Consider the following 10860-nt stretch of genomic DNA (forward strand, 5'->3'; position numbering starts at 1 on the left):
TTCTCAATTGTCAGAAAAGTCTTCAGCTGTTTGTCTGTCAATCATGATGCTTGGTGCTTCTCGGACTCATGATGATCGGCAAACCTTGAGGATTGAAAGTAACTTGTCAATCGTTGAAAAGGGTTCCTTCAAGTCCACCGCACCAAATGGAGAAATCAGCCAGCCATATATAATTGAATTTTCATCAGTGCTCAATCGGGTCTTTTTGAAATTGGTTATCTAAGATAATGCCCTGACGGGTTCATTACCTCATTGTCAAATTAGATTTCTTTTTTCCATCCCTGGGGCAGATTGGAAAGTGATTATAGACCACCAAACGAAGACTCCCGTATAATCTGGATTTGGGATGGCGACATCTATCTGAAAGGGTTTGCGAAAAGGTCTTAATCGACTTAGACGGTAACACTGAGGTGTCGTGAATCGTCCTTGGTGTTTCTCTGACTTGTTTTTCTTTTATTCTTTTATTTACTCTCCCTTGATTTTCTCTCTTCTCTCTCTCTGGCTTCCTCTTCCCTCCTGCTTTCTTTTTTCCGCCTCTTTTCTTCTTTGCGTTCTTCTTCCCTCCTCACTCGTTCTCTTTTCTCCTGTTCGATACGCTCTACCTCTCGCCTCACCTTCTCTCGCCTCTCCTCCCTGTCTTTTTTGGTGAGGCGGCTAATCATTTTTTCAAAATAGCTCTCCTTTCTCTCCCCTTGTTTGCCCAACGCCTCTGCGGCGTGACCCTCGGGTTCGTTTTTGTCGTCTGTCAACCTGGTCCTTAGTTTCTCTCCGCCGTCACTCCTCTTTTCCACGTTCGTGGAGGTCCCTTGCTTAACTTCCTGGGTCGTGTGATGAGTAGCACTCCCATCCTCAACTTGTGTGTCACTCTTTTTGTCCTCTTTCTCCTTCATGTCACTCCCTTTCCCCTCGGTACCGAGACTCTCTTGTGTGTTATCACGTTTTTCCTTGTCGTCACTCCTATCATCGACCTTCTCACTTTTTTGCACGGCATCTTGAGCACTCTTTTCCTGTGTCTCCTGTTTTTGGTCACTCTCTTCCGGCTCTTTCGCCACCATTTCATCCTTCATCTGGTCCTTCGTCTCTTCCGTTTGGTCTCTCTCTTCTACTTTGACGGTCTCTTCCCCCTCAGGGCTAGTATCCTCACCCACTTCTTTTTCACTCTTGCCGAGATCACCCTTCGCCTCGACTTGCTTCGCACTTTCCTCACTCTCTTTGGAAGCACTTTCTTCCTGTTCTACGTCTTTCGTATCAGCCCCTTCCTCCTCGTCTACCTCGACACTCTCTTTCTCACCTGCCTCACTCTCTTTTGTCTCTTCTGCGGCATTGCCCCCTTCTTCCTTTGCACTCTCTGTGGCACTCTCTTTGCTATCATTCTTGTTTTCCTCATCCACACTGCCCTCCACTGCCTCGGGATTTTCTTCGCTAGCCTCCTCTGTTGCGCCACTCTCTTGTTCAATGTTTGCATCATCTTTCTTCTCCTCGTCCACCTGAGCACTTTGTTCACCCCCTTCTTCCTTTGGATCACTCTCTTCACCCCCATCCCCTTTAGGTTCATTCTCCTCTCCTTCCTGCCCCTCACCAGGGCTTTCTTTTGCCTCTGTCTTGTCACCCTGTGTGCCCTCTTCACCCTGGCTTTCGTTTTCTTTCAGTTCCTCCTTGGTACCCTCTTCACCCGGTTTGGCATCATTGTTGCCTTGATCATCTTCTTGCTTTTCCTTTTGGTCACTATTTTCCACTTCAGCTTTTGACTCGTCTACTTCTTCCACCGCCTTTTCATCTTCATCTCCTTCATTTCCTTTCCCTTCCTCCTCTTGATCTTCCTCCTCCTCTTCCCCATCCTCTTGGTCATCCTCTTCTTCGCCATCTTGTTGATCCCCTTCCTCCTGGTCACCCTCTTCGTCTCCCTCCTCCTCCTGCTCGTCCTCTTCCTCCTCCTTCCGGTAATCGTCCACCTCCTCGTCATCATCGCAGTCTTCCCACTCGTCGTCGTCAGAGTCTTCCCACTCACCGTCCTCGCTTTCGCCGTCGCGCTCCTCGTCATCGGCCTCCTCGTCATCATCGATCTCTTCTTTTTCTTCATTGCTCTCTTCTTCCTCCCCGCTCTCGACTTCTTGGTCGGTCTCTTCTTCCCCACAACTATCTTCTGACTGCTCGTCACTCGCCTGTACTGCCTCCTTGCTCTTGGCTAACTCTGGGTCTCCTTCATCTTTCTTCTCGTCCTCAACATTGCCCTCTCGCTTCTCCTCTTCAGAACCGACCTCGTTCTTACTGTTGTCGCTTGCTTCTGGCTTGTCATCGCCTCCTTCCCTCCCTTCCTCCTGCTGCTCCATTTGCTCTTTTTTCTCAAAGTTGATTCTGTTGTCCCCCTGTTTTAGCTTCGTCCATTCCTCCATTGCTCTGACGGCAATTTCCTAAAGGGAGGGTAGAAAATCAGACACGTTCTCAGTTATGGGTGACAGATTATCTCAAACATAGTAAATGGAAAATGAATCATGACTCTGAAGTATCTGAAATAAGACTGCTGTGCTAAAAGTACACCTACCACACGTAGGATCAGGTGCTCAAACTGCTTGATATGGTCAATAAACTCTTGTCGTTCTTTCAGCAGTTTATCTTTCTCGCGTTTCCAGCTCACCTCCTTTCCGGATATTTCCAATGACAGAGAATATTTGGATGCTTTTAATTTCTCAAACTCTAAGCTAGTTTTGTACAGTTCGGCTTTGGTTTTCAAGAGCATCCTTTCATTAGACTGCATCCGGTGGGAAAGTTCGGCTTTTTCCATCATCAGTATTCGATTGTCCGCCTCTAGATATCTGACTTGGGAGGCGATGCTTTTCTCACGTTTTATCCAGCGCGTTTGCCACACTTCGTTGAGTTGCACTTGGTATTGCTTCAGATCTATATTGCACTTGTGTAAGTCGGCGTTGGTTTTGAGTAAAGTCCTCTCGTTGGCCTCCCGCGTGTTGTATAATTTTGCATATTCTTCTAACAATTTGATGTAGTCCAATTCCAGGTGCCTCAGGTAGGATGCTACGGTTTCCTCCCGATTCAGCCACTGGGTTTGCCACTCTTCGTTAAGCTGGTTGTAAAATTGCTTGAGCTCTTCAAAACACTCATTCCCCTTCGTCCACAGCTGTCTAAATTTCTCCGTCTGATACTGTAGGAGTTGCACATTTTGCTTTAGGGAGTAATTATCCGTGGATTCCATTTTCCTCTCCGTTCGGTTGGTTTTGCTAGTACACTGCTAATAGTCCCCACTTAATTTAAATTTTGCTTTAGATCCTGGCAGTTGTGGCTCTAGTGCGCGGTGGGACGATTACGATGTTTTGTGGCAATGATATCGGCGGGGTAAAATTACTCTAGCCCACAGTAATGATGACACCCAGAAAAGAGGAGATTGCTCTAAATCATAGTCATGTGGCTAACACGCTTTGTGATGACCTCATCGTGATGACATCTTGCCTTAATGGCTTGACCTGATAGCCACCTGACTCCTGGACTATTTTATCTCCATAGCGATGTTTCTATCTGGAGCAATGGCGTCACCTAGTGGATTCATGACTGCTATGTTTATTTTACAGTTTGAGAGCGTGCTTAATTATTAAGCAAATGCCACACATTCACAATTAACTGCTAGTTAGATAACGCCGATTTGAGTGGGAGACGTAAACCGATGTAACTATGCAGGATTTTATGATTGGCCGTGAGGTATGTTGGCATTTGAAACGAGGTCAAGATTAAATTTTTATTTTTTGTGGACGGAGCTCCGTTTTTAGAGCCTTGTTTACGGACGATGTCACGTTTTTAACCGCGATTTTGACAGTGAAATAAACGGCAGGATCGCGTGCCTGTACTTTCTGAAGCAGTGCAGAGGCACAGCGATTAATGTGACTTTTTTTTGAATAACATTTTGTGGGGCGTTTAAACTCATCATCCAGCCAAGGCAATGCGGAAGTCATGTTATGACCAGTTCGCCCCATTGTCCAATGGCGGAAGACAACAGAGGTGATGTGACCAAATACTGCGTGTTCATTGGATGACTAATCGATGACGTCTTATAATGCTCCTCAATGATTGGTGACTGTCTGGCTATAGCACAGCACCGTCCCTTGAATGTTGTTCTTCTCCTGAGTTGGGAAACCCTCGCCAGGTACGGTACATTCATAAAATAACTAATATTTAATGTTACTAAATGATTAATTCGAACTATGATCATATTTGTGCTCTTATAACGTGTAATCTATCACAATGGGACAAAGTATATGCTTGTCACTGTTTTCTGAAGAATTGTAATGCTGTTTTACAAATACTCCAAATATTAAGATAATTGTGTGTGTTATTTTGTTACAAATGTATCGGATATTAAGTATATTCTCTTCCCACCTTCAAATCCCATCTATTTAAAATTGCATTTTTTTGTGTAGCTCTATCTCGTTTCTATTTATAATTGTATTTTATTTATTGTATTCTATTTATAATTGTATTTTATTTATTATTGTATCTATGCTTGTCTGTGACTGTAAAGTGTCTTTAAGAGCGTTGAAAGGCTCTTGAAATAAAATGTATTATTATTATTATTACGTATTATTATTATTATTATTATTATTATTATTATTATTATTATTATTATTATTATTATTCTGTTTTCCAGTGAGTTGATTAAAACCTAAGTCACCAAAAAAATACATCAAAAAGTATACATATTAAGATTACATGTATGCATTTACCATACTTTTACTGTTCATAAATATTTGTATATGCAGGCTCAACTATGGATCTCGTATTAAACGTGGCCGACCACTACTTCTTCACGCCGTACGTGTACCCGGCGTCGTGGGCAGAGGACGGCGCCCTGCGACAGATCCTGAGCCTGCTGGTGGTGACCAACCTCGGGGCGATGGTCCTCTATTTAGGCCTGGGGGCCCTCAGCTACTACTTCGTCTTTGACCATGACCTCATGAAACATCCCCACTTCTTGGAGGTATTTACTTCCTAACTTGTTTTTTAATTGGTTTTGGAAGGTGGCCATGGACGATGTTGCTGTAGATATTATTATTATTATTATTATTTATTATTATCCTTGGGTAATTCTAGACTGGACTTGTAGCAGTAATAATAATAATAATAATAATAATAATAATAATAATAATAATAATAATACATTTCATTTATAAGCATCTTTCAAAACTCTCAAGGTCACTTTACAGTCACAGGCAAAGTTTTTCCGTGGGGGTAGCAGTGCCAGCGTACATTCAACCCGGAAGTAATTCAAATATAACTCGCAGAAAAACGTATCCTGTGACTGTAAAGTGTCCTTGAGAGTTTTGAAAGGCGCTTAGAAATTAAATGGATTATTATTATTATTATTATTATTATTATTATTATTATTATTAAAAGTTTTCATTTTTCCAAGTTTTTAATCACGTGTATACATTATTATTATTATTATTATTATTATTATTATTATTATTATTATTATTATTAAAAGTTTTCATTTTTCCAAGTTTTTAATCACGTGTATACACACACACTCATGTTTTTACAACATGGTGAGGACTAGGTGTGCAAAGCATTTGCTCCGTGGGAACCTAATTTTAAAAATGGCAAAAATGTATTTATGAAACTCATAAAAATGTGATTTTACGACAGAATTTTAAAACATTATTATTATTATTTTTAGTCGTTTCGCTGTCGCTGAGAGTTAAGTTTACCCCGAAGAGCCAAATTTCAAGGTTGTAAAAAATGGTTTGTCCGTGGAAGAAAATAGTGCTTGGGAACATACCTAAATCTTCCTTACACAGGTACTGTTTGTACCTGTGTACTGTTTGTACACAGGTACAAACAGTTCAGTGAGAAGCCCTCAAATGTTACTTCATTGTCCCTGATGTCAAATGATTGACTTTTAAGTGCAGAAATTGTCACGCATGGAGACCCGTTTCTGATTCCCACTTAAAACTTAACCAAACCATTTCCTCTCCCAGAATCAGGTTCGCAGGGAGATCAAATACGCACTGACCTCTCTGCCATGGATCAGCATCCCCACGGTCGCCTTGTTCTTCGCCGAAGTTCGAGGATACAGCAAAGTGTATGACAATGTCCACGACTCTCCTTTGGGTGCGTTCATATTTTACTCTCCGGATTTAATTTCTTGATGTCCATCGCCATTGACACCTCTCTTGTGTACGTACAGGGTGGACTGGGCTGTTCCTTAGTATGATCTCTTTCCTGCTTTTCACTGATATGTGCATTTACTGGATTCATCGCTTCTTGCATCATAAGCTGATTTATAAGGTGAGGATAATTGTTGCCGCTCCTATTTATCACTTTTGATGAATAATCGTGCAATGATTGATGATCGAAAATGATGCAGTGTTGGCATAACAGTGATTGTCACAAATTACAGTGGTCCCTCGCTACTTCACGGTTCGCTTATCGATGTTTTTTTTTCAGGGGAAAAAACATTCAGAAAATAAAATGGTGAATGACTCATTGTTTTTTTAAATGGCTGTAGCTTGATTGGTTCCCAGCGTTGACGTCACCCAATGACAGCACAATATCTCATTGTTTACAGCCATCCAAGTTAGGATGTAAATCTGTCTAATCACGTGGGTTATCATTATATAACTCTACTTTGCGGATTTTCGTCTATTGCGGGTGGTCCTGGTCCCCATTAATAGCGAAAAACAGGATTAGTGTATGTCAATCGTGTGAATTTGCTGATCTACTCCAGTGCCAGGGTTTTTGTCATTGTCGCTTGAATTCCATGACCCACAGAATATTGCTCGCTATCTACATAGCTATTTAGCTGGTTATCTAGCTAGCTATATAGCCGGCTGTCTAGCTGGCTATTTATTAGCTATCTATTGGCTATCAACTAGCGAGCTAGTTAGCTAGCGAGCTAGCTAGATGAAAATTATTATTATTATTATTATTATTATTATTATTGTTGTTGTTGTTGTTGTTGTTCTTAATAAGTAATGGAAGTGTAATGTATGTATTTCACCAGCTGAGGGCGTAGTTGATTTTTCTCAAATTGGAAGCTGCATAGACAGGCACCTATAATGCAAATTGTTTGCAATAATGTATAAATCAGTTCGCCTCCATGTGTGCCGACCATAAATTTACAAAGCATATCAAAGATATTTTGTGTCAACCCGCCATTTTTCATATAACTTTCGCCATCCTAACATGAAAGCGTTTTGCCGCCTCACCTTGTTCACAGCTCTTTCACAAGCCGCATCACGTATGGAAGATCCCCACGCCGTTCGCCAGCCACGCCTTCCACCCGGTTGACGGCTTCATGCAGGGTCTCCCCTACCACATCTACCCGTTCCTCTTCCCGCTCCACAAGGTACTCTACTTGGTCCTCTATGTCTTTGTCAACATCTGGACTATCTCCATCCACGACGGCGACTACCGAGTCCCCAGTGCCATAACGGGTCTCATCAATGGCTCGGCCCATCACACTGACCACCACCTTTTTTTCGACTATAACTACGGCCAGTATTTCACGCTATGGGACCGCCTGGGAGGCTCCTACAGACATCCGTCAGCCCTGATGGGAAAGGGTCCTCATGACTTGATCCGCAGGCTTCGGGGAGAAGGAAAGTTAGATGGCGGTAAAGTAAATGGACAGATTGGCATCACACGCAAAGAGGACTAGCAATCGCATTTTCTGAAGACAATCACAAAAGACAATCAGTAATCCTCTGGAAACCAATCAATAAGCTTGGATTTGCTATCAACACCCTCCAGCCGTACCTTATGCTTTAAAATCAGGTCAGCACCTGGGCAATACTGATACCTAGTACATATATATATCGCCATAAATTATTCTTCTAATTGCATTTTTTCCCACCTAACAATCAAGGCATTCATTCCCAGGTAGTTTATGTATTTAGCATATTTTCCGGTGTATAAGGCGCACCCAAAAGCCTCGATTTTCTTGAAAGGGTGACATTGTGCCTTATATACAGGTGCGCCTTATATGTGAAGTCATTGAGCCACATCAGGTCTCGCAAAAACACCAGAAAAGTCATTATTTTTCCACATGGTGAGATAAATTATGAACTGAATGAGTTCAAGACTATACCGGAGTTGTCCGTGGTCCTTATAATGTTTCTAAAAAAACTGATGGTGGGCTGAGATATTTTTTTCACATAATTAACAATAAAAAAACAGGCACTTTCTTCCATATGGTTCATGTTTTGTACTTTCAATTTAAGCCAGAAAAACTAAATCACACAGCGGTAGCGACTATGTGTGATCAAGCCTTATTGCACATGAGGCATAACAACCCCAAAAAAAGTCGCTGAATGTGCAGCATTACATTTTAGCAAAAAAACATGGGCGCCCAAAGGAAGGATCGCATAGCCGCACCCGCTGCCATCCCTGCCAGCAATCCCATAGCCATGTGGTCACACATCCCGTTGAAAGGATCCCTCTGAACAATCACCTGGTGAGTGCCTGAGGACGAAACGGCAATGATAATCGTGTTAATTGACCAAAACTGAGCTTTGATACTGCATTTTAGATAACTTGGGATTGACGGGGTGGAATTGGAACTTCTGAGGTGTAACCTCAAAGCGTTTCAGTACAAAGTAGGCACAGTTACAGACCTTGAGGGGGTGCGGAAAAAACTAGTCTCCGTTGAGATGTATCAGTTCAACATATTTCCTTGACACTTTGTCAAGATCCATCAGCTAAAATGTCTTTATTCCTTAAAATTCTAACTCTGAACTCATTCAACAGAGCAAACTACCTGATCCTACTCCAGATGTCACATAGATTTTTATAGTGGTTCAGCGGTATGGCCTGATAGAATCATCCGAGATGTATCAGTTCAACAAATTTCCTTGACACTTTGCCAAGATACATCAGCTAAAATGTCTTGATGCCTTAAAATTGTAACTGAACTCAAGCAACAGATCAAGCTGTACCTGATACTGCTCCAGATGGCACATAGATTGTGTGACAGTGGTTGAGTGGTATGAGCTGATAGAAATCATCCAAGAGCTATCAGTTCAACATATTTCCTTGACACTTTGTCAAGATCCATCAGCTAAAATCTCTTGATCCCTTAAAATTCTAACTGGACTCATTCAACAGAGTGGACCGTACCTGATCCTGTTCCAGATGTCACATAGATTGTCTGGCAGTGGTTGAGTGATATGGTGTGATCGGAATCATCCGAGATGATTTGGTTCCTTAACACTTTACCAGGATCCATCAGCTAAAATCTCCTACTCCCTTAAAATTCAAACTCTGGACTCATTCAACAGAGTAGACTGTACCTGGTCCTGCTCCAGATGTCACATACATTGTCTGGCAGTGGTTGAGTGATATGGTGTGATCGGAATCATCCGAGATGTATCGGTTCCTTAACACTTTACCAGGATCCATCAACTAAAATCTCTTACTCCCTTAAAATTCGAACTCTGGACTCATTCAACAGAGTAGACCGTACCTGGTCCCGCTCCAGATGTCACATAGATTGTCTGGCAGTGGTTGAGTGATATGGTCTGATCGGAATCATCCGAGATGTATCAGTTCCTTAACACTTTACCAGGATCCATCAACTAAAATCTCTTACTCCCTTAAAATTCGAACTCTGGACTCATTCAACAGAGTAGACTGTACCTGGTCCTGCTCCAGATGTCACATAGATTGTCTGGCAGTGGTTGAGCGGTATGGTCTGATAGGAATCATCGTAGGGATCGTAAATTAATGCCTGTTGGAAAAAACGCAGTCTCTGGAATTTGTTTACTTTTTTAATAATAAAAAATAAAATATCTTACCGGGTTCCTGCTGGTCTCCCGCATGGTCAGTTTCCATGCGCTGAAAGAAAGGAACAGGAACACATAGTGGCACTTTTCGAGATATGAAAGAAACTGCTAACAACTGCAATGGTAATATTTATCTCGATGTCTCCCAAGTGAAGACATTTCAATTCCAGAAGTAAAAACTCTAAGAGTTTGTATTTCAGTAGGTTGTGCTGCGTTGGTTACCAACAGAGGCGAACTCTGCGACACCTACATGGACTCGTCCTCGCTGTTGGCGCACAAGTACATTGCTGAGTTGTCCTTAAATTGCACGACAATGACATTCTCCCGGGGGTTCGTCTCAGGTGGAGTCACACCTGTGAGTAAATAACCCGCCGTGAGACATTTTTTATCATTCTGCCTTTAAATGAGGACGTGGTAATGCTCTACCTCGACATTCTAGGCCGCAGCGAACATCTATGCATGTGAACTTGAGGTTGACGCGATGCTCCAGGTCTCGCCGGCTATCGCTTTTGTAGAAGCAAAGACTGCCGTCCACCCACAGGTCACACCAGTTCAACTTCCAGCGCTTCAGCACAGACGCTACATAGAAGGAATGGCGCTCGATCACGCCGGTAATAAATAAGTAACGCTTGTTCGCTTGATATCGACACACACTGTACTCACTTTGTCTCCAAAGCCAGCCTGACCTCATGAGCGCCATGTCCAAAATACAGGTTGAGGAACAGGAACACAAAAGTTGTTCTGTTGGTCACCTATGTGCTCCTCTGCTTGTTTTTTTTAGTGACAGATTATTCTGTGTCCTGTCACGTCTGACTCACTGGATAATTCTGGATTAGTTGAGCACTTCCTTGGACAAACTCCATCCCCCAACCCTTTTTCTTCCAGTTTCACCTGCATTCATTTTCTCTCTGGACCCACACACACATTTGAATAGAGACAATTTGGATTGGACTCGTCGTGTCGATTCATTATTTATTATGTATCATTGCCATTAAATACAATCTATAAAATGTGACGTAACATCATAGGGATTAGTCCATTACGAACTGTCCCTATGCAGGTCAGTTACATCAGT

At 42.3% G+C, this 10860-nt stretch overlaps 2 protein-coding genes across 2 annotated transcripts; one reads left to right on the plus strand and one right to left on the minus strand.

Moving 5' to 3' along the window:
- Nucleotides 1-4045: 4045 nt before the first annotated feature.
- On the plus strand, nucleotides 4046-8194 carry LOC148886639 (lathosterol oxidase-like). The gene is made up of 5 exons (XM_089017266.1): nucleotides 4046-4150; nucleotides 4764-4981; nucleotides 5982-6114; nucleotides 6191-6291; nucleotides 7223-8194. Exons 2-5 carry the CDS (start codon nucleotides 4772-4774, stop codon nucleotides 7661-7663), a joined length of 885 nt encoding a protein of 294 aa, XP_088873392.1. The 5' UTR covers nucleotides 4046-4150; nucleotides 4764-4771; the 3' UTR covers nucleotides 7664-8194.
- Nucleotides 8186-10608, minus strand: plekhb1 (pleckstrin homology domain containing B1). The gene is made up of 6 exons (XM_089017268.1): nucleotides 10449-10608; nucleotides 10212-10364; nucleotides 10036-10138; nucleotides 9798-9837; nucleotides 9640-9730; nucleotides 8186-8466 (listed from the first exon to the last, which is right to left on the minus strand). Exons 1-6 carry the CDS (start codon nucleotides 10483-10485, stop codon nucleotides 8333-8335), a joined length of 558 nt encoding a protein of 185 aa, XP_088873394.1. The 5' UTR covers nucleotides 10486-10608; the 3' UTR covers nucleotides 8186-8332.
- Nucleotides 10609-10860: the final 252 nt, after the last annotated feature.

This window comes from Hippocampus bargibanti, linkage group LG16, assembly GCF_051943395.1.
Source record: "Hippocampus bargibanti isolate YZ-2025 linkage group LG16, ASM5194339v1, whole genome shotgun sequence".
Classification (NCBI taxonomy): domain Eukaryota; kingdom Metazoa; phylum Chordata; class Actinopteri; order Syngnathiformes; family Syngnathidae; genus Hippocampus; species Hippocampus bargibanti.

Bases quoted from the DNA above. Each gene is read 5' to 3' on its own strand.
- LOC148886639 (XM_089017266.1), top strand. From the start codon at position 4,772: ATGGATCTCGTATTAAACGTGGCCGACCACTACTTCTTCACGCCGTAC. The intron at 4,982-5,981 runs GTATTTACTTCC...TTCCTCTCCCAG, and splicing joins AACATCCCCACTTCTTGGAG to AATCAGGTTCGCAGGGAGAT. The intron at 6,292-7,222 runs GTGAGGATAATT...CCTTGTTCACAG, and splicing joins ATCATAAGCTGATTTATAAG to CTCTTTCACAAGCCGCATCA.
- plekhb1 (XM_089017268.1), bottom strand. From the start codon at position 10,485: ATGGCGCTCATGAGGTCAGGCTGGCTTTGGAGACAAA. The intron at 10,365-10,448 runs GTGAGTACAGTG...CCTTCTATGTAG, and splicing joins AGGCTGGCTTTGGAGACAAA to CGTCTGTGCTGAAGCGCTGG. The intron at 10,139-10,211 runs GTAGAGCATTAC...ATTTACTCACAG, and splicing joins CTGCGGCCTAGAATGTCGAG to GTGTGACTCCACCTGAGACG.